General features: G+C 44.0%; 3 protein-coding genes and 1 long non-coding RNA gene across 8 annotated transcripts in view; 3 read left to right on the plus strand and 1 right to left on the minus strand.

Moving 5' to 3' along the window:
- The first annotated feature begins 464 nt into the window (after positions 1-464).
- On the plus strand, positions 465-4,810 carry LOC100116863 (pre-mRNA-processing factor 40 homolog A). 2 transcript variants are annotated; one of them, XM_008211010.3, is made up of 8 exons: positions 465-580; positions 967-1,174; positions 1,271-1,631; positions 1,707-2,135; positions 2,310-2,778; positions 2,851-3,486; positions 3,573-3,719; positions 3,792-4,510. In XM_008211010.3, the coding sequence occupies exons 1-8, from the start codon at positions 578-580 to the stop codon at positions 3,984-3,986; spliced, it is 2,448 nt and encodes an 815-aa protein (XP_008209232.1). In that variant the 5' UTR covers positions 465-577; the 3' UTR covers positions 3,987-4,510. The 2 variants fall into 2 exon arrangements, with proteins under 2 accessions (XP_008209232.1, XP_001601251.2); XM_001601201.5 differs by having other exon boundaries at positions 488-580; positions 1,250-1,631; positions 3,792-4,810.
- Positions 4,811-5,082: 272 nt separating this feature from the next.
- LOC100116896 (delta-1-pyrroline-5-carboxylate dehydrogenase, mitochondrial) lies at positions 5,083-10,897 on the plus strand. Its single transcript, XM_001601223.6, has 7 exons — positions 5,083-5,817; positions 7,622-7,835; positions 7,957-8,388; positions 8,708-9,118; positions 9,211-9,389; positions 9,460-9,648; positions 9,736-10,897. The coding sequence occupies exons 1-7, from the start codon at positions 5,771-5,773 to the stop codon at positions 9,968-9,970; spliced, it is 1,707 nt and encodes a 568-aa protein (XP_001601273.2). The 5' UTR covers positions 5,083-5,770; the 3' UTR covers positions 9,971-10,897.
- Positions 10,898-12,832: 1,935 nt separating this feature from the next.
- The window catches only part of LOC100116940 (microtubule-associated protein futsch), a 33,664-nt gene continuing 19,558 nt past the window's right edge, over positions 12,833-26,938 (minus strand). For 2 of the 3 annotated variants that reach the window (XM_008211045.4, XM_016982754.3), the window contains 5 exons: positions 22,650-22,697; positions 21,897-22,379; positions 21,493-21,771; positions 14,359-21,244; positions 12,833-14,264 (listed from right to left, as the gene is read on the minus strand). In XM_008211045.4, the coding sequence (XP_008209267.1) occupies positions 14,159-14,264; positions 14,359-21,244; positions 21,493-21,771; positions 21,897-22,379; positions 22,650-22,697 (7,802 nt within the window). In that variant the 3' untranslated portion in view covers positions 12,833-14,158. The remainder of the gene's footprint in view (positions 14,265-14,358; positions 21,245-21,492; positions 21,772-21,896; positions 22,380-22,649; positions 22,698-26,938) is intronic. The other variant, XM_008211054.3, reaches the window with a different exon arrangement.
- The window catches only part of LOC103316629, a 76,923-nt gene continuing 74,052 nt past the window's right edge, over positions 24,068-26,938 (plus strand). The window contains exons 1-2 of one of the 2 annotated variants that reach the window (XR_004226771.2): positions 24,068-24,393; positions 24,466-24,613. This is a non-coding gene — a long non-coding RNA (uncharacterized LOC103316629). The remainder of the gene's footprint in view (positions 24,394-24,465; positions 24,614-26,938) is intronic. The other variant, XR_001728872.3, reaches the window with a different exon arrangement.

Consider the following 26,938-nt stretch of genomic DNA (forward strand, 5'->3'; position numbering starts at 1 on the left):
ATATCAAGTGTATGGTGAAGTTTATGATATATCTATTAACGCCAAAGCAACATAGTTATTTATTATAAAAGAACATTATTTTGTAATCATTATAAATCAACATCAATACACGTTACCTACCCTTACTTATCGATTAATGTTCAATTTTAATTTCTATAATATTTGAATATTACGCGCTAGTCACAAAGTGTCATATGTGTAATATGACGATGCGTTGACGTCGGCTGATTTCATTAGTCAAATGTCAAGACATTTCCAGCCGTTTTTTAGTTTATGTAAATGTGATTGTTTTAAACATGTGATGTATATAGCTATGATTAAATATTTATGTATGAATATAACTTGAACCTGATAGCGTAGCTGTCAGTTGACGGTCGTACATTGAGCACATTAGTCATTATTGATGGCAGAATGCAGATGCAAACTTACGATGCGCATGCGCCTAGACAACAGAAGCTTCAAGCTGAAACTATGCTATGCTTGCTTACTGAATATATGCTGATGGCTGCTGCGGCCTGCCAAGTGCCAATATCAGTGGTGAAGCCCGGATCGGCGTTTCTACTCCGAATCTTGGAAAATGGTAAAAATCAATTATTTTTCTGTTATTAATAGTATGAAAATAAATGAAAATTAACTGTTACTTTAGTCAAGGCTTCGTATTTGTTTAAATTTCTAGATGTATACTTTAACCTACCCTTTTCCATACGTTTTTTAATCCAGTCAAAAATTTTAGGTTAATTAGTCAGCTTCTGTTAATGTTTTTGTTGTTATTATCGTATTACTTTTGTTCGATTATTTTCCTCATTCGCGATTTAATCATTTGATTGTAAAATTTTAGTGCGATTTTAATTTAACAAAAATATCAGACTTTTAATTCATATATAAGATGCATTTTATACTTCTACTATTGAGGTTGATAGGGGATAAATATACTATTGCTACACAGCTGGATGTTTACTATTTCAGGCTTCCAGCGATGGAATTCCACCACCGGCAGTTCCTGGTTTTCCACCAGCACCACCTGCATTTGTACCTCCAATGATGCCAGCAGCTCCATTCATACCTCCTCCAAATATACCTCCAGGTCCTCCAGGAATAATGCCGCCACAGTTTTCTATACCTCCACCAGGATTCGGGTTTCCTTTAGCAGGTCCTCCAGATCCAAGCGTAATAGGTAAATAAATTCCTTACTTATTTTTTATTATATATGAGCATGCAATTACAATTTTTTTTAATTATGCATTTCTAGTTGCTCCTCCACATATTACAGCACCTGGTGTGGCTCCTCCTGCACCTACAGCTGCAGATATTGCAACAAAAGCTTTGGCAGAGAAAAAGTGTGATTGGACTGAACATAAAGCACCTGATGGTCGTACATATTACTATAATAGTGTAACAAAGCAATCTTTGTGGGAAAAGCCAGATGAACTGAAGTCCCCAAGTGAACTGTTATTATCACAATGCCCATGGAAGGAGTACAAATCAGAAAATGGTAAAGTTTACTATCACAATGTTAATACTAAGGAGTCCAGATGGATTATTCCACCGGAATTGGAAGAGTTGAAAACCAGAATCGCAGCAGAAGAAGCTGCAGCCGTAGCAGCAGCTGCTGTTGCTAGTGCTACAAATACGTAAGTAGTTATTGCATTTAAGATTAATGGATATTAACATTTCTTAAGTATCATCACGAGAAATTTCAATTTTAGTGGTGGTGTACCTTTGCATCATTTATCCCCTAGTTTGGGTGTGATGACAACCACTAGTACTCCCGAATCAGGAGGTAAATCTGCTATTGAGCAAGCAATGGCGGCTACTTTGGCAGCTATAAATCTTCCAACACCACCATCAAAAGCAGATGAAGATAGTAATTCTGCGAAAGGTTCGGCAGGTGGTAGTAGAAATAGTACACCTGAACCAAAAATGCAATTCAAAGATAAAAAGGAAGCAATAGAAGCTTTTAAAGAATTACTCAGGGAGCGAGATGTTCCATCTAATGCAACGTGGGAACAAGCAGTCAAAATGATCCAGAATGACCCGCGTTATCCTCAAATGAAAAAGTTGAATGAACGAAAGCAAGCATTTAATGCTTATAAAACCCAAAAACTGAAGGAAGAAAGAGAACAGGAAAGATTGCGGTAAGATTCTGTTTTAACTTTATGCTGTTTCACCATTACGTTTTTTTGTTAAATGCAGAGAATTCGTCGGCCATCTCAAGCAAATAAGGAATATATCCCTGCATCTTTTTTTTTTTTTTTTTTTTAAAGCAATAGCACCCAATGTAGATTTTAAATTAATCATTTATTTTTCAGGCTCAAGAAGGCAAAAGAAGATTTAGAACAATTCTTATTAGACAATGAACGAATGACAAGTACAACTAAGTATTATAAGTGTGAAGAAATGTATGGAAGTTTAGAATTATGGAGAGCAGTAGGTGATTCAGATCGTCGTGATATATATGAAGATGTTATTTTTAATTTAGCAAAACGAGAAAAAGAAGAAGCGAAGCAATTAAAAAAACGCAATACGAAAAGATTAGCTGAAGTTTTGGACATTATGACGGATGTCACGTATAAGACGACTTGGCAAGAAGCTCAGGCTTTACTTCTTCGGCATTCAGCTTTTGCAGAAGATGCAGCTTTATTGCAAATGGACAAAGAAGATGCTTTATTAGTGTTTGAAAATCATATTCGACAGTTGGAAAAAGACGAGGAAGAAGAGAAAGAACGCGAAAAGAAACGAAGAAAACGTCAGGAACGAAAAAATAGAGATGGATTCATAGTTAGTATAGCTTTTTACATTCTTTTTATGTGCGGGTTTGATTTAACTTACTAATTATTATTTATTTTACAGAGTTTATTAGATGAACTACACGAACAAGGAAAACTGACATCGATGTCTTTGTGGGTTGAATTATATCCTATGTTGTCTGCAGATCTCAGGTTTTCAGCTATGCTTGGACAACCAGGTTCCACGCCTCTAGACCTTTTTAAATTCTATGTTGAAGATCTTAAATCGCGATTCCACGATGAAAAGAAAATTATACGGGAAATTTTAAAAGAAAAGAATTTCGAAGTACAAGTCAATACAACTTTCGAAGAATTTGCTACTGTTGTTTGTGAAGACCGGAAATCGGCTACGTTGGATGCAGGTAACGTGAAATTGACGTATAATCTGCTACTGGAAAAAGCCGAAGCTAGAGAAAAAGAACGCGTCAAGGAAGAAACGCGAAAATTCAAAAAACTAGAAACCGGCTTCAAGAATTTACTAAAAACTATCGAAGTTAACCATCAAATGGCGTGGGAGGATGTTCGAACCAAATTAGAGGAAGAGCCTGATTTTAAAGCTATTACGCTTGAAAGTGAAAGGATTAGAATTTTTAAGGAATATCAGCACGAACTTGAAGAAAGTTGCAGCCACCATCACATCAGGAGTAAAAAGAAGAAAGCGAAAAAACCTAAGAGAAGATCACGGTCAAAGTCACATAGCGTAAGTGTTATATTTTTGACATATTTGCTACGTATGTTTTCAAATCGACATGTGATATATTACAAATATTTCTTTTTTCAATATAGGAATCCGAAGGAAGTGACAAAGGAATGAAAAAGAAAAGACATAGGTCACGATCCACTAGCGTTGTTAGCAAATCCGATAGTTCAGAGTCGGATGCACGAAAGACCAAGAGGAAAAAGAACAAGAAAAAGCGCGGAAGAAGTCAATCTGTGGGTTAAGAAAAAATACTGTTTATAATAGGCTTTTGAACAAATATTTCTTACACATTGTTTGTTGTGCAGAGATCAATTTCGAGGATCCCGTCGTCAGAAGAATCCCCAGATAGAAGAAGAAAGGAGGACAAGCATCGCCGGTCATCTGCTCAGAGTGAAGGTTCTATCAATGAGAATGCGCATCAAGAGCTATCAGAGGATGAACTTGAAAAGCAAAGAGCGCAATTACTGCGAGAACTTCAAATGCAACACGAAGAAAATTGATAATCTATTATCAAGGAAAAAATTATAAACGGTTCATAGACAAATGCACCGTTATATAATTATTTTCTTATGCATTGAATCATGCATATTATATGCTTTTTGTATTTAAAAAATTACAAATTACTGAATGTTAATTTTATTTACTTAAAAAAATTCTTTAGTATTCGTGAACTGCCTAAGATTATCGAGAATCACACTTTTATTTTGATTAAAAAACCCATTATTGAAGTTTAAAAAATACGGTAAAACTTTGAATTATTATAAAATTAATTCTGTCAATATTTGACTAAATGTTTATATTTTTAAGCAGTTTGCTAATAGTAAATAAGAATTTAGTTTATAAGAGGTTTTTCTTGTAATTGTATTTGGTATAGATGCAAAAATAGATTTGTACATTAAAGACAACGCGAAGTAATATTTTATAAGATGTCAGAAAAAAAGTTATTTAACCATTATGAATTTGTATTGTGCATAACTTGTTCTGATACGTGACATAATGTAAATAAAGCATACATTAACTAAAACTGCGTTTTGGAATGTTATCAAGTTTTTCTTCAATTTTTTTCACTTTTGACTTGTGGAATTAGCATTCGGTTGTAATTATAGAATATTGGCTTTTCAACCGTTATTTATTTATCGTTCGACGGTGATACTACTTTTTCTTTAAATTTATATTTATATAGAAAATACATAAACTTTGGTAAATATACGTGATTACATGCAGAATTAAAAACTGACACTTTCGTATAATTGTGCAACAAAGCTTTTTGCCGTGGAAGATCTGTTCCACGACATGTTGTCTATTAAATTTGTACTAAAAACAACACTCGCCTGATTATTTTAGCACATAAATCTTATATCAACCAATGTTATATTCTCGAAAGAGTAAAATGTCCGTTTATCATCGCAATATAGGTACTGCAAAGCCACAAACCGCAAAAACGTCTCTGCCTCGCAAGCGCAGATTTCAAGCCAAAGATAAATTTAGCGATATGCGTCTAAGCGCCTATTTATAAAAATAGACAACAAAAAATTGTTTCTGTGTCTTTACCAGCCGCATAGAACAAAATAAGTATGTAGATATAGCAGATTCGACAAGATGAATTACTTTATTTGACAAAAATATCCGGTTCAGTATACAATATATAACGGCGGTTCAGTCACCCTGAGGAGCGCGAAAATTAAAAATTATCGCAGTAGCTCGTCTGATAACCAACAATAACACATATCGCGCCCGGTTTGACGTCAATTCTTAAACTTTCCGCGATGTTTCCGCGCTCGAATAAGTACATACTTATAAGTATGCGTAATAAAGAGCGAACCGGAGACGACGCCTCGGGCCACCTGCTAATATATCGTGTTTGTCTGCGGGGGCCTGTACTATATGTGTATATACATATTTATACACCTATATACAGCCCACGTCTGATGATCGCGGTCGGGGTAGAGGTAGAGCGCGAGAGAGCGATCGAGCGACGGAGCGCATAGAAAGCGCGACGAGGAGGCAAGGCAATAAGGAACGCGCGGTGGCGGCGCGCAGAGACAGAGCAGAGCGAAGAGCAGCTGGAGAGTAAGTAGGCGCGCGCGCGACGAGCAGCGCCTAGGATTTCACGGGCAAATCTCGCGGATAAGTATAGGTTTACACGTACGCGACCACCAGAGGCGGCCGTCACGAGTGTCTCTCTGAATCTCATCTGTTAATAACTCGGGAGTGCAGAGTCGAACGGATCAACATCGGGAGCTTCACCTACTTGCTGAAGAATCGCATACGAGAATCGATCAAAATGCTGAGCCTCTGCCGGCAGTCGTCGTTCCTCGCGAACGCGCAAAAGTGAGTATGCTTAATACTCCTACGGCTTCTCAAAGAGACGGCGAACTTTTTTTCCTCAGCCAATCTACATACATTTTTATTCACGACTTTACTCCGCATTTTGGAGATGCGTACCGCGCTCCATGTTCCCTGCCATGCAATGTTATCCACTTGGGCCCTCGTCTCTATTTTATTGATCATCTGCGCGGCGTCGCTCTGTCTTTCTCTCTCGCTCCTATATACAATGATACTCGACTGTAATTGTATAACCAGACGTTGTAAAACGAGTATCCGCTGATGCAGATTTTTATAGAAACGTTAGCTTCTCTCTCCTTCCACCTCACCTCCGCCTACTTCTAAACACGGCCGTTTCCCGCTGTATATAATGCAGTTTCGTTGCATCGTTGTAGGTTCTCTCTAGATCATTCTCTCCTTTTCTAGCTCGTTATGCTTCCGCCGGCGGCCCCCCCTCGACTCGCTCCGTCCTCGTCGCTCTCGCGCTGCTGCCGCTGATGCGCGGCCACCAATAATTTTGGAATTTTCCACTCGCCGTGCTCTCCGTCCTTGTCGCTCTTGTTTTCTATATACCTATAGCTGCCCCTCTCCCCCTTTACTTTGCCAAATATTCGCCGCCCGGCGACTATACCTATATATACCTATACATATTACCGGAGGCTCGTTTGCCGAGGCCCAAGATCTACTGTGCCTCTTATAATGCTTGCCTTTGATTTTGTCAAGTCCACGGTACGCAAGTGCAACATACACTATAAGTAGCTCATTGCTTATGCCGAATGATTAATGATCGATTTTTGTATAAAGCTGTTTTGTTGAGGATTCGGGGAATATTTCATGCTTTTTTACCTTGGCCGATTGTATATTTCGCGACGGTGAGAGAGCTCTTGCGCGTTCTTTCTTCTTTGTTTAGACTTTGCTGAGTCAACTCAGCTGTTTTCTCTTTTGTACTCTGATGTGTTGAAACTAATTTTTAAAATTACAGGTTATAATGAACCAAATTCGTACGAGGACGTTGTACATACTTATTCTGCCAATTCTCATTCATATTCTGCTGTTCTTTTTTTAACATTTGGCACCATATTTAGTTTTATATAAGCCGTTAATTTATGTGGGAATATTTGAAAAAAAATATTTATCAATACCAGTTTTATTATTAAAAATGGACACAAATTCGTTATTGTTATCATTATGATTCATGCACTTCGTTGCATGCCAGTCAAAACAAAGATATCTGTGCAGGGCGTGTGATAAGAAACCAATTTGTACTTAAGATAACCAAAACTGTCTTAATTGATTTTGATAGTGTTCAACACTTATTATCTAGAATTAAAAGTGCTTTTACATACTGATAATAAAAGTGACACGGATCACTGCAAAGATAATATTACATAATGTCATAAGCATCTCAGTTTATTTGTGGCATCTACAAATAAAAACTCAAGTTTAAAATAACATAGTCTAATTTTATATTTTAATACTCGGTTATGCCAAATATCATATTGCAGGCATTTCTCTTCTGATTTGATGTTAATTTTTAACTGGATTACTCCTTCTTAAAGATTTCTAAGATACTTCAGAAAATACTTTTAGATAAGAAATAATCTTTATAAGTGCTGCCGCTTCCTTTTGGGTACTTGTGTGAGAAGGCTTCAGTTTGGATGATAAGATTATTTACTTAATACATCCCATTGTAGCAAGATACACAAGCCAATATTTGTAGATACTATCACCGTCAAGTGTCTGGATATTTGTACCTTTTTTTTGCCAAAACTTACAGAAGTATAAAAACCAATTTTTTTTTTTTCAACAGAATAAGTACAAGATGCCTGGGAACCATTGTGCCCGTTCCAAAGCCAAAGGAGTTTCCTTTGGAAAACGAGCCCATTCTGACTTACAAAAAAGGCAGCAAAGAGCGAGCGGAGTTGGAAAAGGCTTTGGATAAGATGGCTGGTGAATGTGAAGAAATCCCAATTGTTATTGGTGGCAAGGAAATTAAATCAGATATTGTTAAATATCAAACTATGGTAAGAGTTTGCATTCATTTTTCAAAATATTTTTTGATTTCTAGAGTTATTCGAGATATGGAAATTTCAAACCAGTTATCATATTTCATTATTCTGAATTAATATTTATTTTTACTTTCAGCCACATAACCATCAACATAAAATTGCTAAGTACTACTATGCAACGCCAGACTTACTTAAGAAAGCTATTGATGTTTCTGTAAAAACACAGAGGGAATGGGAAAAAGTTCCTTTTGAGAAGCGTTTGGATATTTGGTTGAAAGCAGCTGACTTGATGGCAACAAAGTACAGGCAGCAATTGAATGCATCAACTATGCTTGGTCAGGGAAAAACTGCCATCCAAGCTGAAATTGACAGTGCTGCAGAACTCATTGATTTCTTCAAGATGCATGGTTATTTTGTAAAAGAAGCTTTGAAATACAAACCCATATCACCAAATAAGGAAACTTTGAATTCCATGAGGTATCGAGGAATGGATGGATTTGTAGCTGCTGTTTCACCGTTTAACTTCACTGCCATTGGTGGTAACCTTAGCTATACTCCAGCTCTGATGGTTCGCATCTTATCCATTAATTTCGGTAGTACAAACGCTGACAGTTGAATTTTATTGAAATAATTAACTTTTCGTAATCGTTCTACATGAGGAGTGCAATTTTAATTTCAAAGTATAAGGAAAAATGAGGGTTATTATTTGGAATTTCAAAAGTTCTGAATCATAGCACCCATGAATTTAATACGTTACGAGATTAAAATTTCTCCTAATTTAATTTATTTTATATTAAATTTAACAAATATCTCTGCTGCATAATTGTAAACGTTGATGTAACGAAATATTTTTTATTTACCTTGTAACGCTGTTTTTGCTTATTCAGGGAAATTCAGTACTATGGAAGCCATCTGATACCGCCGTGTTATCTAACTGGTGGATATATAAGATTTGCAAAGAAGCTGGAGTACCTGACGGAGTTGTTAATTTCGTTCCTGCTCATGGTCCAGATTTTGGAGATACTATCACTGCCTCACCATATCTTTCTGGAATTAACTTTACTGGTTCGGTACCGACTTTCAATCGCCTTTGGACTCAAGTTGGAAAGAACATAAACATATACAAAAACTATCCAAAATTGATTGGAGAGTGCGGCGGTAAAAACTTCCACTTTGTGCATCCTAGCGCTGATGTTGAATCGGTAGTATCAGGTACAATTAGAAGTTCTTTCGAATACAATGGTCAAAAATGCTCAGCGTGCAGTCGAATGTATGTTCCTGAGTCACTATGGAGTAAGGTGAATATACATTTTATTTAAATACGTTCAAGATATTGCGTGAGATTATGTATTAAAGTATGTATCATTACTATTTGTAACTTTTATGGCAGATCAAAGCTGGGCTTTTATCTACTCGTGACCAATTGAAGATGGGAGACCCAAGAGATTTTTCTGTATTCCTTGGAGCAGTAATCGATGCTACAGCTTTTAAGAGAATTACGGGTTACATTGAGCATGCCAAGAAATCTCCAGATCTTGAGATTATTGGTGGAGGTGGCTATGACAACTCGTAAGTGATTTAAAAAAGTAGAGTTTCTCACTGATTTTCTGATTATTTATTTTTCAATATTTAATTGTAGTCGCGGCTACTTTATCGAACCCACCATTGTACAAACAAAAAATCCTAAAGATAAGATAATGACTGAAGAAATTTTTGGACCTGTATTAACGATTTATGTCTACAAAGACACGAATCTTGACGAAACAATGAAATTAGTTGAATCCTCTACACCTTACGCTTTAACTGGAGCAATATTTTCGCAAGACGAGTAAGTCGCACATATGTATTTATATTTTTTTACGGTTTTATAGATACGCTTTGCAAATTTTTAATACGAATTCTGAAATTGTTTCAGGAAATGGGCAATACACGCTCTGGAAGAATTTAGATATGCTGCTGGAAACTTTTATGTGAACGATAAATCGACGGGATCAGTTGTAGGCCAGCAACCTTTCGGTGGCGGTCGTATGTCCGGAACGAACGATAAGGCTGGAGGTCCTCATTACGCCTTGAGATGGGCATCTCCTCAATCCATCAAGGAAACTTTCGTACCCCTTAGAGAATACGACTACGAATATATGCGTTCGTAAATGTTTATAACTGGAGAAGAAATAAGAATTTATTCAACCGCAGTAGAATTATTTGACGTTTGAGTGGACCATCGGGCATGCTAGAATTCTTTTTTGTAATTTAATGCATTTTTAATACAACGAGGGAGTCTCCACTTTGACAGTATAACTGCAATGCAGACTCAAAGTCTGATTTTATACTGATTTCGGTATTGAACCTACTGATCTGATTTTTAGAATATTTCAAGTTCCTTGTAAACGCCAAACGTATTACGCCTTTGTGTATTTTCTCAGTAAAAAGGAAAGAAAAAACGTAAAAGAGATCGCAGGTGAGGGTCGAAGGTATGCAAAGGTTTTTCTACAGTCGTGATACAAGATCCAATAAAATACAAAAGTATGATTGTAAGCTTTGATCATGTATAACTTGTAGCGCATAGACATAGATTTTCCAGTCATTAATCAGGGTGAAATGTCATAGATCTTTCAGCAATTAGCCGAACTTTTTTATGTATTGTTTTTACAATGATTATGACAAATAAAATACGATATTGTTATGCCATACGTGTATGGCACACGCGCCCGCTGGCGAGCTCTGTTACACTGTAATGTTTGTAAAATTGTGTACAAAGGACAACCGTATTTAATATTTTTAAAAAAGATGTGAAACCCAGTTTTAACCTCATCTCTCAGTATACCCCTGTAAGAAATTTCGTACTACGATAAAGAATCATATTACAACTTATACCGTGGCTATTGTGATGTAATTTATTTTAATTATATATTAAATATTCATTGAAAGATTGCAGAAATTCATTTGCATTGTGTATAGTTACTTTCCTCTTTAACGAGTCAGCGTCACATTACATTCGCTCTAAACTTATATGAGTATGTTTGATTTTTGATTCACGCAATCAATGACGATTAAATAAAACATAGTTTGAAAAATCACGACTAGTTGTTGTTTTCAAGACAAGAATATCCTCGATCAAAAAGTGTTATTTTTTTTTAATGTCCAGTCAACAAAGCGAATTCCAATCTTATATACATATAGCTATGAAAGAATTGGGAATTAGGAGCGGGGTGTAGAAAATAAAGAAATGAATTATTTTTCGACATACAAAATCATTTATTCATATAAAAGGACACTTTATACTAGAACGTACTGTCTTAATTCTAGCCTAAGGTTTCCGCAGCCGGGATAACCGAGTTGCAGCCGACTCGCTCATTCTTCGACTATCACATATCATATTATAATATGCAGCGATTCGTGTGTAAATTGAAATCGCGTTGATAAAAAGACAGATTGGTCGTCGTTGAATAATGGCGCTTACAGATTATACAATTAAAAAAGTAATAAAAAAAAGTAAAAAAAAATCGCAATGACCAATAGCTGCCGTGACGCACTTGGCGACGCGCGCTCTGTCGCGCAGTGTGTATGGATAATGTTTCACATACATATAATATGTCATAATTATACATATATCATGTAGAAATCGCGCGTCCCTCGCATATTACATTACAAAATTCACCTTCGACCTACGTATCATCTTGATAATTCTGCATCAACGCTCATAATATCCTTTCCTTAAATTCATCCTTTCTTGCTCTATAATAAATGTTTCATTACACATGTCGACGCTATTATATACTTTTTTTGTTTAACACACTCGATACACTTAAGTATTTTTGCTTGTTTAGTATTATAAACCGCTATGCTTGGGCGTATAAAGATATAAATACTATAAACGATTAGTCGCTAAGTAGGGGACGTTCGAGCCACGCGTTCCAGAGTCGGCTCGCGTCCGCTCACACAGAGATTCGCGGGCACACGCAGCTGGATCCACCGCGACGATCCTGGCCAATCCTCAGAGAGAGATAGAGAGAGAGAGAGAGAGAGAGAGAGAGAGAGAGAGAAAGAGAAAATCGGACGAGGAAAGCCTTGGCGGAAAGCTGTGGAGCGCGATCGTTATACAATAAAACGCGGGCGACGCGACGCGAGCCCGCTCCGGCGGCGTTTGCATACCCTATTATGGAAGGCTGAAGATTTGCTGATCGAGCAAAATGTACAAGCGACAGCCCGTCCGAGCGTCCAAGCGGTAGAAGCTGCGCGCAGACGCTTTTCTATTTTTTTTTTATATTTGAATTTTATGCTTTTGCGATTTTTTTTTCGTTTCAATTTTTTTTTTTAGTACGAAAAATTCGAGAGCGAGTTGACTTATTCTTTCCCTTAAATTTCCCTAAAACTTAACTACGGAGTATAATTATACGATATAAGCTCGAGTTACGTAAAAGCGTCTACCGGTCGAACGGCTCGGAAAAGTTGTTTTCCTTTAATCTCTTAAAAAAAGGAGAAAAGAAATAATTCATCGAATGCACGGACTAAACAGGCTGCTCTCGTGTATAAGGAAGACAGAGCTGGAGTTCAATCTTTGTCTTCTCTCCTAATTATTCTTTTATCTTTAATATAAAAGAAAAGAGGAAAATCCGAGGTATCCTCGAGTCCCAGAGTTCAGAGCGAACCAGAGACTGGAGAATGAAATTAAAAAAAAATTAATAAACAATATCATCGTAATTACATATACATAATTATAAGTTTGCATGATCGCATCGTGTATCTAATTGGAAAATGTATAATAAAACCGGGTTTTTAGACAGAGAGAGTTATTTGCGCCGTTAAAATGCCATTTAAGAGACTGTTACAGAGTATAAAGGATCGTATAAATGTATGTATATATATATTCAATATGTATATCAATATTTATATTTATTTATATATATATATATATATATATATATATATATATATATATATATATATATATATATATATATATCCGTGTGTGCGTATACGTACCTACGTTTTATTTTTTAATTAATGTGTGATTTTTAATAACACGTGTGTCAGCTCGCCGGAGAAGCAAGCAGCCTCAGTTTGCCCTTGGTCCTCCGTGCGAGCCGCCTTTTTTTGAGCTTTGAAATTGCGCGTACGTTTTTTTTATCAAATTTTCTTCTCTCGCACACTATATTCTTATATGTACCTGCGCATCGCGTGCGTCATCAATTACGTTAACTTTCTCCCGTTATAATCCTTCGTTATTACATCTATATTATGTATTGCTCGCGCTAAACTTGGCTTTTCTTTAATATTACAAGTTTGAAAAATATTTACATTATAATAATAAAGGAGAAACATTTTATGCTGCGTAAGTTTAACGTTTCGTCGTTCGTCGTGTGCGTATATTATACTTAAGGATTCATTTAAAATTAAAAGTACGACGCGCGGGCCTTGTCTCAAGGCAACGCAGCTTGCGTTAAATGTGTAAAGAACATCAAAAAGAAATAGCATTATAATATATCGTACCCTGAAAACTGTGCAAAAATCATGACTTGCGCTGTTTTTCGCGGCTTCTCGCGTAGCATATTAGCGAGTTTGATCGCTTCATATGTTTTCAAAAAGTCTGGCAACGTGGATATGGCTGTGTGCGTGTGTGTTATATCTTTGATTTCTTGTCGATGATGCCGTTGATGATGGAAATAGGCATCAGACGAAGGCACAGTCATAAGTCTTGTGTGGGTGTGTATCGTAAGAATGTTGATAATATATACCTTCGCGGCTCTCGCATTCTCTGCGCGTTAAACGTTAAATCGTATGATATTGCAAGTCAAAAGTATTATCGGTACAGCGCAAGATTTTCCCGTCATTTTCTTTGTTCCTTAAAGATTATATACTTTACACATCTCTTCGTTTTTCGATAATTATTTAGCCGTTATATTTTGGCACCACAAACTCGCATGCGCTCTGATCCTCGCTCTCATTCGAACATCGATCCATCTACTTCCACTTCTCTCTCCCGATATATATATATATATATATATATATATATATATATATATATATATATATATATATGTATATATATATAAACGTTTACGTTTTGGCCACTCAGTTCGCGATCGCCCATTTAATAATTGTCTTTGTCTAAGGCGATTTATATTAGGTAGTCGTTCTAATCTGTTCACTCACTCATTCGGCCGCTTGATGCACACCGTTACCGCACGTTTCACTCGATCTCGCTCTCATTCCTTTTTTTGTACAACGCACGCACTGTTTCCATGTTATGTCGTAGTACTTTCTATTTATATGTATATGTCCCCAACATCTTATGCTGGAGGATCAGAGTTTTTTTGATTGAACCACGACTGGATGGCTCATCTCCTCCGCTTCTTGGCAGCAGCATGAGCTATCATCTCCTTCAGCATCGGGCTCGCCGAGCAAGCCTTGGGCTCGCACTTCATCTTACCATCGCCTCCGCACCTGCGCAGAAGGAGTTTCGGCGATTAATTTAGTTCACGAAATAAAAACAACATCGAAGGCTATATATTTGAAGGCGAAAGATGCGTGTACTTACGTGCAACTCATGCATGGTCCGGATTTTGACTTGATCTCTTCACCCACTCGGTACGCCTTGTTTCCTATTTGACATCCTCCTCGAACTGCGCTCCCCTTGTACGCGTGGGACAAGAAGTGCGGCGGGACCGTCGTCGTTGTGGTCGTAGTCGTTGTCGTTATGTTAAGAGATGTCGCCATTGAAACAGGACACTCGTACCTCGGACAACAGAATCCACCGATCGGCTCCTCGTGACATCCTGGAATCGGAGGTGGACAGCTCTGTTGCAGACAAATGATGTCGCTGCGGAAGCAGAAGCAGAAATCGCAAGCATCGTCACGAGGAATCTGCTGAGCAGACATGTAAATTTTGCCTCCGTATCGGCAAGTGCCGGGTCCGTAAACTGCCTGGTCGTCGTAGTCGTCTGTTTCGGGTTCGGCTTCGTCGGGGTTGAATTGATCCTTGATATCGGCACCGTCCGGCGGGAAAATGCTGGCATCGTCGGTTTCGGGCATCTGTTGGTCTGGAAAGTCTGGACGGGTGTAGGGCTTGACGGTTTCTGGATGTACCGTACTAGTGTGATCTTCGACTGGTTTTTGCTCTTCTTCACTGGGAGCTCCTGGCGCAGCTGGTTCTTCAGTTTGTTGATCAACGTGGTATTGATCAGCTTCAGGAGTAATCGCTTCGGATGGTTCGACACTCGACTGTTCATCCGCTGGTACGGCTGCCTTTGTGCTTTGATCTTCAGCATCGGTCGACGCCGTCGTTGGCACTTCGCTCGTTGAACTGCCAGCGTCCGATGACGTGGGCTCTTCGGAGGCAGCAGTCGCAGTTGGCTCCTCCTCTTTCTCGTCCGGTTTCTCGCTAACTGTTGGCTCACTGGAAGACGTTTCTGAGATAGCTGCTTCGGTCGTAAGATCCTTCTTTTCACTCTCGCTCGAAGTTTCTTCGCTACTGTCAAACACAGTAGACATGAGCTCTTTGTCTGGAGATTCAGAGGGAGCGTGTGAAGTCTCCTCGTCGGGATACGCTTCAACCTTTGTTGGTTCAACGGTTGTAAGTTCTTCATGCGATGGAATTTCCTCGTCCGGTTTTTCGCTCGTTGCCTCTTCGGGCTCATCAATCTTATCTTTAGCTACAGGAGTCTCAGTGGAAGTTTCAGCAAGAGCTGGAGATTTCTGGTCTTCGTCAGTTGGTTCCGCAGAAATCGGCGAACTAGATTCATCGACTTTACTGGCCTCCGTACTTGCTTCCGTAACTGCTGCTTGATCTTCAGCTGCAGTGGATCCTTCAGTCTCAACGCCGATTTTACTGTCAATTGTTCCCGAAGAAGTCAATTCAACAGATGGTTCTGAAGTTTCCTTCTCCGTCTCGATCAATGATTCAGTTGGCTTTTCCTTGACATCAGATTCTCCTGCTTCAGAAGGTGTCGATAGCGTGATTGTTTCTTCACTCACAGTCTGAGCTTCACCAGTGGCTTCGTCCGTGCTTTCAGTGGTATCTTGCTTTGCTTTCTCCTCCTCTGGTTTTTGCTCTTCAGGTTTTTCCTCCTCTGGTGTTTGCTCTTCTAGCTTTTCTTCCTCTGGGATTTTCTCCTCTGGTTTTTCTTCCTCTGGTTGCTTCTCTTCTGGTTTTTCCGTAGTCTTCTCCATTTCCGTATCTACTTCTGGCTGTTCAATACTCTTGACAGTTGCCGCCTCTCCAGACTCGGTAGTGTCTGGCTCTGGCTGAGCTTCAATCGGTGTTTCCTCTGGTTTGTTTTCATCTACTGGTTTAGCTTCGGGGGTGCTCTCGTCCGATGGCGAGGCTGTACTAGAAGCCTCCGAAGATGTTTGTTCTTGTTCGGTAACTGATTCTGTTACACTTGTCAGTTCTGGCTCATGTGGCGCAGTCACATCGTCACTTGGTGCTTTAGATGTAGCTTCTTCTGAGGTACCAGTAACTGCTGGTTCCGAAGACGATACTTGTTCATCTTCAATACTGACAACAACAGGTACTGTCAGGTCCTTTTCAGTTGATACTGAAGGCACATTGGAAGATGATTCGGTACTTCCAGTAACTTCTGATACGTCCTCGGGTTTATCGGTTCCCACACTTTCGGTTGTATCTTCAGGTTTCTTAGCTTCTTCGCCAGTAGAGGTTGGCTCTGTGACAGCTGCTGAAGTCTCGGAGGCTTCTTCAACAGATGGAACAGTTACCTCTGGTTCAACTTCAGCAACTTCTGGTTTCTGTGTTTCGGAATCTAATTCAGTAGACGATTCTGGAATCGAAGATTTGGTGGCACTTGGTTCAGCAGGTGTCTCGCTACTAGACGCTAAACTGGCTTCAGTAGATATAGGCTCCTTTTCGATTTCAGGCTCTTGTACTTTTTCTGTCTGTTCTTCTACCGATGGCGTTGCGCTTTCAGAAGTATCCGCAGAGGTCAGTTCTGATTCCGGCGATGCAGGTGATGTAGTCGATGCCTCGCCAGATTCCGAGATTGGTTTCTGTGTTTCAGCATCAACAGGTTCCAGAGGAGCGCCTGTTGGAGTTGCTTCTTCATCTGGTTGGGCAGTATCTTTAGGTTTCTCTGTGGTTTCAACTTCCTGAGCGGGTTCGGTTGGTTCTGCCTTTTCAACTTCCAATTCGGTTGATTTGCTAGAAGGAGTTGTAGTAACATCCTCTTCCGGAGCGTTAGTTGCTTCTGGGCTTGGAGAAGGTTCCACTGAACCAGCCGAATCATCTTCTGGTTTAGGAGATTCATCGGTACGCTCTGTGGACTGAGCAGAAACGGTGTCTTCGGATGCTGGAGTCGCAATCTCTTCTTCTGGAAGTTTACTCTTGTCCTCCTCTGTTGCTTCAGTTGATGAAGTTTGAATAGATGAAGTTGTTTCAGATACTCCTTCTTCTTCAGACTCAGGTGTCTCAGAGGTTACAGTCGACAGCTTTTCTTCGTCAACCTTGCTCTTATCGTCTTCAGGAGTAGAAGGTTCTTCTTCGGCACCCTTCACGGACATCTCAGCTTCTGTAGAAGTCGAAGTACTTTCTGGAACGACTGAAGAGCTGATTTCTTCGCCAACAGGAGACAATGTCGGAATATTTTCTTTGCCAGATTCAGGTTCTTCTGGTGTAGATTCCGGCTCTGATTTAACAGATGGCGTGGTTGTCATCATCTCTGGCTCAGCTTCGTCTTTGCTTGGTGTTTTCTCTGTGGCATCGGTGGATTCATCCACGGCTACCTTTTGTGTTGTTGGAGTTACGTTGTCATCAGAAGAAGTTGACGTATGATGATCGGACATTTGATTATCCGCTTCAGGCTGAACGCTTGGAGTGGATTCGCACGTGTACATTGGACAACACGCGTTTGGCTCGAATACAGGAGTACAGTTAGGCACGTCAGCGGGTGGTGGTGAACATTGTACCTTCTCGCAATTCACTTGACTGCTGATGCATCGACAATTGAGATGGCAAGAGTCTGGTGGAGGAATGACTGAATTATTGGTGTAAGATTGACCGTCTACAAGGCAATTGCCTTCGCCTGGGATACCGGATGGACGTTCGTCCGAAGGTGTCGACATTTCAACTTCAACTTCTGGAGCAAGGCTACTCGCCACAGTAGCTTCCGTTGAATGACTGGAGTCACCATCCTTGCCAAACTGGTCTTCGGTAGATTCTTCTGATGTGTCTACTGTAGACATCAGTTCGTCAGTGACTGATCCAGTTTCTGGATGACTCGTTGGTACTGATTCTGGTGCTGGTGGCATAGTAGCATCGGATCTATCTTCGAATGGTTTACTTTCAATAGCAGACTCAGTAGTGGGCGTTTCTTTCGGCGTTTCTTGATCATTAAGTTTTGTTTCGATAGATGGAGAAGTCTGGTCTCCCGTTTCTACCGATGGTTCAGTCGGTTTCTCTTCTTTAGTTTCGTCCGTTGTTTGATCAGAGACCGGCTGAACTTTGTCGATTGGTTGCGTAGTGCTGTCTGTAATTGGTTGCTCAACATCTTTGCTTGCTTCAGTACTGGCTTCTGAAGTCTCTTCAGGACTTGCAGGTTTGCTTGGTTCAGATTCGCCGGCACTTGGAATTTCAGTTGTTTCTACCGATGTTTCGTCGATAGGTGCCGATTCTGTGGAACTTGCAGGCATATCGGTTGAATGCTCAACGTCGCTTCCGGATTCTGGTTCCTCACTGCTTACTGCTGGAATAGGCGTTACATCGGATTCAACAGTGGATTCCGGCTCACTTGGTTTTTCCGTTGACGAACTTGCAGAGAAATCTTCTGGTTTATCGGTCGAGGCAGCCTCTATTTCCGGAGTTGAAATGTCAACGTCAGAAGCCTTTGTAGGCTCAGGAGTTTCTGCTTCTGGAGTCTTCTGGTCGTCGCTCTTCTCCACGTCAGATGTTGGCATCGTCGGAACTTCCTCCTGGCCAGAGGCAGTTGTAGGTTCTTCAGAAATAGAGCCTTCGCTAACTTCCGGTTTACCTTCCTCTTCGTCGTCCTTCTTAGGCGAAGATTTTTCCGTAGAAACGGCTGATGGTGTAGCTTCGTCTACTGAAAGTTCCTCAGTGGGTGTCTCGGTACCAGCTACATCGCTCTCTTCGTCGATTACTGGTGAGCTTGTCGAACTAGCTTCTGGGCTGGATGTTTTGGCAGACGTCAACTCCTCATCAATTGGATTTTCTTCCTCAGGCTGACCAGTGCTTGTCTCTGATGGCTCTTTCTTGATCTCGGATTCATCTTCAGTAGGGCCTACTTCGTCGGGAGCACCGACAGTTGTTTTATCGGAAGGAGCTTTAGGTGTAATGGACAGCTCTGTAGTTTGTCCTTCCACTTCGTCTTCTTTAGGTAGAGCTTCGTACAGTGGGGTGGATGGCTGTCGTTCTTCCGTACTGGTGCCTGCAGGAGGTAGGTACGTGGTAGGGCCGGATTCTGGTGCTTCCGTAAGCAAGCTGTCTACTTTATGTGGTATTCCACTTCCCGTGGGTTGATATCCTTCGGTGACCGCAGAGTCAGTTACAGCATCTTTGTCCTCGGCTTTGTGCTCAGGTACTCTATCTGGGATCGGAATTCCAGTAGGTCCTTGTTCCGGTGCTTTGGGTTCTTCAACATTGTCCTCTGGAGTAGCCTCCTTGGGAGATTCTGGCGAAGTTTCATCCGTTCCTGACTTCTCAGAAGCTTCATCAACAGCCGATGGAGTCGATGCCGATAGCAACTCTTCGGGAGTCGAACTTTCTTGCTCCTTGGGCTTGCTCTCTTCATCTGAAGCCGCTGCCGTCGTAGATTCAGGAGTCACTTCGGCATCGCTTCCTTCTGGCTTTTCAGCTTCACCAGCAGACACCGCTGGAGGAGCGTCAGTGAGGATCGGCTCGGCGGTCTTGCCGGCTTCCTCCTCAGTGCTGGAGTCAGTGGAGCTTTCAGGGGTGACCTCGGGAACGGTCTCCTTAGGCTTGCCTTCTTCATCGGAAGCTGCTACCGTCGTAGATCCTAGCGTGACCTCGGCCTCGCCTTCCTCTGGCTTCTCGTCTTCACCAGCAGATATCGCTGGAGGAGCGTCGGTGGCGATTGGCTCGGCAGTCTTGCCGGCTTCCTCGTCAATGGGGCTTTCAGGAGTGACCTCGGGAACGGCCTCCTTAGGTTTGCTCTCCTCATCCAAAGCTGCTACTGTCGTAGATCCGGGAGTGACTTCGGCATCGCCTCCCTCTGGCTTCTCGTCTTCACCAGCAGATACCGCTGGAGGAGCGTCGGTGGCGATTGGCTCGGCAGTCTTGCCGGCTTCCTCGTCGACACTGGAGCTAGTGGAGCCTTCGGGAGTGATGTCGAAAACGGTCTCCTCCGGCTTGTCTTCTTCGGGACTGGCAGTCACAGTTTCTTGACTCACGGTCGTGAGCTCGTCTTCCTTGTCCTGGGTGCTTTCGGGAGTAGGTTTGATTGTGCTGAGTTGATCAGTTTCAGTAGAGAGATCTGACTTCGCTGCTTCTGTGCTGGAAGAAGAAAGCGTGGACTCTGTTACGTCCTTGCTAACGGCTTCTTCCGTCATCGTTTCGCTGTCTGGACTAGAAATTTCACTAGATTTCTCGGTGGCTCCGTCGACCGGTGCCGTGTGCTCTTCTGATTTTTCGGCCGGGAAGGCTTCCGCTGGGGTCGTGTCAACGATATCTTCTTCGGAGATCGAAGAAGCGCTGGTCGGCTGTTCTGGCTCCGTGGCTTGTTTCTCCGTCGATACCGCGCTGGTCAGCTCGTCGTCGGCTGGCGAAGTTTCGTCGTCTCCAACTCGAGGCGCAACAGTCGTCTCGGCCTCGTCGACCGCTGCTGCGTTGGCTTCCGTCGGGGCTGCCGCCTCGACGCTCGACGGGCTGATCTCTCCTTCTTCTTGGGCAGGTGAAGTTTTCGATTGCGTCGTGTCTTCCGGAGCAAGGCTGGCCTCCGTTGGCTTCTCCTTCCCCTCCTCGGCGTCCTCTTGTCCGGCTATTCTCGGCGGAAGGTCGCTGGAGGCTTCCGTCGACGGGTTCTCAGGCTCTTCCGTAGCCTGTGGCAGTACCTTCTCGCTCTCGGTCGGCTTTTCGGAAGCCTCGTCGACCACCGTGGCGGACGTGAGCTCGGACTCTGGCGTCGCCTCGGAGTGGTCGGGCTCGGCCGCCTTGATTTCGGGCTGCGGGGCGTCCGTCGAATCGACGGCGACATCGCTCTCGGGCTCGGCGGTCGTGGCTTGAACCTCATCGGTGACGCTGGCCTTGGTCGGCTCGGACTCGGGCACCTCGTTTCCGAGCTGCGACACCGTCTGCTGCCTCTCGGTGGTGGTGGGTATCTCTTCGGGAATGGCGTTGTCGGCTCCGGGGAACGACTCCTTCTGGGCCTCGGGCTGCTCGGTGGCGTCCTTCTTGTCGGCGATCTCGGGAATCTCCGTCGCGATGTTTCCGAAATCGTCCTCTGCAAGGGTAAAGAGGAGGGCTTCGTCAGTGTGCGGGACTGAATGTAGGAACAAAGGAGCAGCGCAATCGAGTCGCGCTCCTTTTCTCCGAGGAAATCGCTCGCGACTTTACAGTTACGTCATCGGCGCAGGAGCACTTGGTGCGTGACAATAATGGGCCTCTATGCTCCCGGGCGAGCGGCAAATGAACGCGCGTATAATGGATAAATCGAATAAATCGAATAAATCGAATAAATCGAATGCTCACCGCACTGATACGTGGTCGGGCAGCACTCGCCGTCGAGCGGCGGCAGGGCCGTGCAGTTCTTGCCGTGGGACTCCATGGGCTTGCCGCACTCCTGCACCGCGCAGAGGATCTCCCCGTGGAAGCAGTAGCAGTGCTGGCAGGGCTGTATCGTGTAGATGAGCTCGCCGTCCTCGTACATCTTGCCCTCGTGGTGGCACTGGGGAGGCGCCGTGCCCGGGGCCATCGTCGTCGTCATTATCAGGCCGGGCGTCGTGGCAGCCAGGCTTTCCTCGTCGTACTCTGCTCGACAGATTTTTTCAATGATTGTTACAATGTTTTTTACTGTTTTTGAAAAACTACAAAACTACAAAAATACAAAAATACAAAAATACAAAAATACTCCATCCCGTTTGAGGCGTACTCACCGCAGTTGTATTTGACGGGGCAGCAGATTCCGGGCTGGTAGACGGGCCTGCATCCGGCGACGGAGAGCGTGCACTGCTGCATGAGGCAGGTGGTCTTGTTCCTGATGCAGTAGCAGAGCTCACAGGGGTTGTTGGCGTCGACGGGCAGCTGGGCGCCGTCGGCGAAGAACTTGTCGTTGACGTTGCATCCGTAGGAGTCGGGGAAGCCGAGCTCGGTGGAGGCGGCCGCGGGGGAGGAGGGCGAGCTCGTGGTCGAGGTGAGCAACTGGACGGGCAGGTCCGGGCAGGTGATGACCGGGCAGCACTGGTCCGGGCGCTTCTCCACCTTGCAGTCCTGACCTATCGCCTTGGAGAAGGGGCACACCCTCAGGTAGCACATCAGCATTCGGTTGTGGCACGTGCAGTTCAGGCACGGCTCGTTCGTGATGATCCGCGCGCCTTCTTGGTAGTGTTGGAAGTTGTAGTAGCATCCGCTCGCTGCACCTGACACAAGGCGGTTTGAACGTTATGCACCTGTGCGCGTGTGCAGCGCACTCCATACGCGCGCGAGTAGCCGCGCGAGTGGCCGCGCGAGCTATTCGCGGAATTCGAGAGCTACGCCTTTCATAAATCATTTATGCGCGCGCATACGCGAGAGCTGAGCGCTGCTGATCGGTTTAGCATGCGCGCGTATAAATTTAGACTACCTACTCCTTTTCATTCCTCCGGCATTCGCGTCAAAGCGCGCTCGACCAATCTATTTAAGATACTCACCTCCCTCATACTCGGCGACCTGTGTGGAGTCGGTTTCGTACACCGGCGCTGCAACAGAGAAAAAACGGCGCTAATAAGTAAAGGGAATTATAAACACATGTAAATTGTAAAACATCCCGCGCGTGTATAATAACGCCGGACGCAATTAGGCATCGCATTTCAGAAGGATAATAAAGTTGGAAACGCTCGTGCGCGGCGCTGGACGCTCGCTCGGCCGCCGGAGGATATTATAATGTTTATCCCCGTAATTGCGGCCGCAGTAAGTCATACTCGCGCTGCTTCTGCACGTGTGAACCTGCAGAGGGTATATAATACGCGTAAGTATACTGGACCGCGGCGGCGCACGAGTGATTCGAAGCATCATGCAACCCTCGGCTACGCTTCTCTCTCTCTCTCTCTCTCTCTCTCTCTCTCTCTCTCTCTCTGCACACACGCGCGCCGTGAGCGGCTCTTCATTACTCTCAATTTTCTGTTTCTCTCTTTCGCCCGTTCTTCCGCCCTTGCGCGCCTGGTGTACAAAGCGTCGACCTTCCCCTTGACGCTGCGGAGGAAAAAAGAATGTGTCCATTTTTACACCGAAATTGAAATGTCGCTTGCAGATCGGACAGGCAGTCTCTTTTTGGGCGCAGCCGATTCGAAATTCTTTTGTCCGCATCACGCGCGTTGACGGCGTTCGATTTCGGATGAAAAGGAGCGACTTTTAATTACAGGATTAAATCGCTCGTGTGTCGGACGCGTGCTCGAGAGGCTCTCGACGCGCTTCGAGTGCGTATAACGTAGACGGAGTAGAGATCGGTTGAATTTTCGCGCGTGCAGAAAAGTCCTCCCGTAAATAATGCATCGGACGCAGCCCCTTTGCATTGCATATGCGCGAGAAGAAGCATCAGCGATTAATTTTGAGGAACGGCATATCGATCACGGCAATCAACATTCAGCCGATCATCGATCGGTACCGAGAAGAAGTCTGCGGAAGAAAAAATCAACGGAGTCGCACATCGCAATTGCGCCAACTACAGAAGCTACGTATAAAGACTATTGCGAAGAGAGTAAGAGAGACGCTGCGCAAGTATCAGCATTCCACGTCACGGCCGCGCGGACAGTTTCCAGCGAATCGTCAATTGCACTACACACCGTACTGCAGTATGGGAATGCGATATATCGATGGGAGAGAGAGAGAGAGAGAGAGAGAGGGCCTAGCCGCGTGCCTCCACGTATCTCTCGCGCCTGCATGCACGAGCGACCACGACGACGACGGCGACGACTCACGCACTCAGCTCCATCGATAAGGAGCCCTCTTACACGCGCTATATGTATTGATGCGGCTCGATGATCCTCTCACGGCACTACCGCGGCAGACGCCTTGACCTTGCCCTCTTGGGGGTCTCTCTCTCTCTCTCTCTCTCTCTCTCTCTCTCTCTCTCTCTCTCTCTCTCTCTCTCTTCCATACGCTTTATCGCCCGCCCGTGGATCATGGGAGAGAGGAGAATCGATTTTTACGCGCTCGTCTTTTTTCTCCACTCGCTTCTGTTTTTTTCTCCCCGTCCCGCGTGAAGCATCAGGCGTGAAAGTTCATTTATTATTGGTTGGGCAACGCTTCGGAAGAAAGACGCAGCGTGTGTACTGGTACTTGCGCAACGCTCGGACGCAACTTTAAATCGGGCAGATAAAGTGTCAACTACGGAGGTGCGCATGCGCGGAAGCGCTAAATTTCAAACGGCCGCGGGAAGATGTTATGTACCGTTGAGTTACGATTTGACCGACATACCTAAAGCCCTCCTCTCTCGCTCTTTATCTCCGCATCTTTTTCTCTTTCCAGACGACTCACAACAGCCGCGCACGTCGATCCTCGCCCGATACCTTATCGACAATGGTTAACGGTACAGTCGAAACGAAGCTCGAGCGGGAGTGCGACTCTCCGTACACGTCGTCGAGAGCTGAGCAAAGGCAGATTATTCGCCGGAGAGGTATGTACGCCGGGAACGCTCCTGCTGGGTAAATAGAACGGCTCGATGAGTGTGAAAAAGTCTCGGAGGTTGCTTTTTTATCGCTAGTTCGAGAGAGCGGACACTCCACGCTGGTCGCGAGTAGGCGGATGACTCGAAATATTTGAATAATTGCAGACTATGCGAATTTAAGCGATATCGGCTAACTAGAGCCAAGTGCAGCCTAATTAAAGATCAAGCACATGCATAGCGGTAGAGAGAGCTCGAGCTTGCTCGCTAGAAATAGAAAAAGAGAGGGAGAATTCGATTCGTGACGATCGATCGCGCGGCCGCGAGAAAAATGCCTAATGAGCACCCTGGCCTTGGAGCCTAGACTCTCTATACACAGAGAGAGAGAGAGAGAGAGAGAGAGAGAGAGAGAGAGTCGCGATCGAGCTAAGCATCGCCCGCGCGGCGCATGTAATTCGAGCCCATCGAAAAAGCGCGCTCGAGATCATTGTCGAGAGAGAGAGAGAGAGAGAGAGAGGGAGAGAACAAAAAGACCGTTGCCGCCGCGATTCCTTGACCGTCGGACCGATGACTCTGCGCGTTCTCACGTTCGCGATTTCGCCGAGTGCGTGCTCACGCACCCGAGGCGATGCGCGTGGCCCTTCGGAAGTAATTTCGCCTGCGCGGAGAGCAGCTCTCGCCAGCTTGATTGATGATGTGGGTTTTTCCTCGAGATCCGCGCGAGGAGAGAAAAAAAAACTAGCGATCGATGCTGTGTACAATGCAAGCGATTGATAAAACCAAGCTGCTCCTAATTAGCCGCGCATCGAGCCGCTCTACACGTATCCGCGATCTGGGAAGTGGCCCGATTAATCAGAGCACGACGGTGCGCCCGTCGAGCGGAAGTGATTATGTGGGTGACCGGCGTTACGTAAGAGCCTCTCGATAATATAATAATGCTCTAGCGTGTGTGATGTCACGATTTTTCAACCGCCCCAAGAGACAGAGAGGTAGAACACACTGCATTGGATATTCATAAGGAGTCGCGTCGGCGGCGTCTACGAGCTCAATGCTGCTGCTGCTCCCGAGACGTGCGACGCTCGACGAATGATTATATTTTAGCGTCCAGTGATTCATCGCGGCATTGTCTCGTCACGTCGTCGCCGCTGATTTTATATTAATAGATTCGCGTCTATCTGGGTCTGCCCGTGCTCCTAATGGATTCGCCGCCGCTTGACGACAGGTGTAAACGCCTGTAACGACAACATGGGTATATATACCGGCGTGTCGAGCAAAAAAGGAGCATCGCGGTAGCAAATTGAATATACGCCGAGCAAAAGAGCCCGCCTCGTTATACGAACTTCTTACAAACCCGTCCGACGCCGTAACGAGTAGCCGCGCGTTCATCGATTAGCAGTGTTTCCCATCGTAAAAGCGGCGCCTCTCGAAAAACAGCGCGATACCCATAAAATTTATCCCTCCTCGTATAAAAGCCTCTCGTTAATACGTATATAGAGGCGCAGGTGCGAGCTCGAACGAAAACCATTTCCACCCATGGCCTTGCCCGCGAATTCAAGTTCGACAGACAGTCTCGCGAGCTGCTGCTGCAGGTAGTTACACGGCGGGTATTATGCGAGAGAGAGAGGCACGTTATGAAATCATTGCCGGCGGCGGCCTTGCGCGCGAAAGTTCATTACCATCGACCGCACGACCGCCGCCGTCTCTGTCGCTCCCTTTCGAGTCGTGTACGCCTTACACATCGGCGCGGAGAGAGAGAGAGAGAGAGAGAGAGAGAGAGAGAGCTCCTTTTGCTCGGCGTTCATTCAACAGCACATGTCTGCGCGGAGAGGTGGAATTCAACTGCTTTTTTCTCGTCTCGTATGCTTATTTGCTGTTTCGGGAAATCGTTTATATTCACAGATAAACATCGCGAGTAACGCAAGGTACAGGTATACAGAAGGAGCTGCATTTATAGCGGCAAGAATGACGATTGCGCGCAGGAAGTTCGAACTATTAACCGGTTAATAGTTGTAACTCTATAACATCTCCCCGTGTACACCTGTAGCTGCTGCTGTTGCTGCTACTACTACTGCGGAGCAATAATCTCGACGGAGAAAAAGGCGGTGGCGGGCAATATAACGACGCTCGGTTGACCGCCGCCAAGCGCGTTTTACGAGCCTGCGCTGCACCGGTAATGAATGGTTTTATATATACACGCGCGAGCCCTCTCGCTGCGTGCAGCTTGTATATTATATGTGCAAAAAGTCGATCTCTTCGAGTCCCGAGAGATGAGGATCCGCGATGCGTATCTGCGAGATCGGCTTGTTTGCCGATTTCCGAAGCGCGTAGGCACATTGA

This window comes from Nasonia vitripennis, chromosome 2 (genome assembly GCF_009193385.2).
Source record: "Nasonia vitripennis strain AsymCx chromosome 2, Nvit_psr_1.1, whole genome shotgun sequence".
Classification (NCBI taxonomy): Eukaryota; Metazoa; Arthropoda; class Insecta; order Hymenoptera; family Pteromalidae; genus Nasonia; species Nasonia vitripennis.

Excerpts from the sequence above, each read along its gene's own strand:
- LOC100116863 (XM_001601201.5), top strand. Across the intron at positions 2,779-2,850 it reads AAAATAGAGATGGATTCATA|AGTTTATTAGATGAACTACA; the intron begins GTTAGTATAGCT and ends TTTATTTTACAG. Across the intron at positions 3,720-3,791 it reads AGCGCGGAAGAAGTCAATCT|AGATCAATTTCGAGGATCCC; the intron begins GTGGGTTAAGAA and ends TTTGTTGTGCAG.
- LOC100116896 (XM_001601223.6), top strand. The coding sequence starts at position 5,771 with ATGCTGAGCCTCTGCCGGCAGTCGTCGTTCCTCGCGAACGCGCAAAA. Across the intron at positions 9,119-9,210 it reads CTGAGTCACTATGGAGTAAG|ATCAAAGCTGGGCTTTTATC; the intron begins GTGAATATACAT and ends CTTTTATGGCAG. Across the intron at positions 9,649-9,735 it reads GCAATATTTTCGCAAGACGA|GAAATGGGCAATACACGCTC; the intron begins GTAAGTCGCACA and ends AAATTGTTTCAG.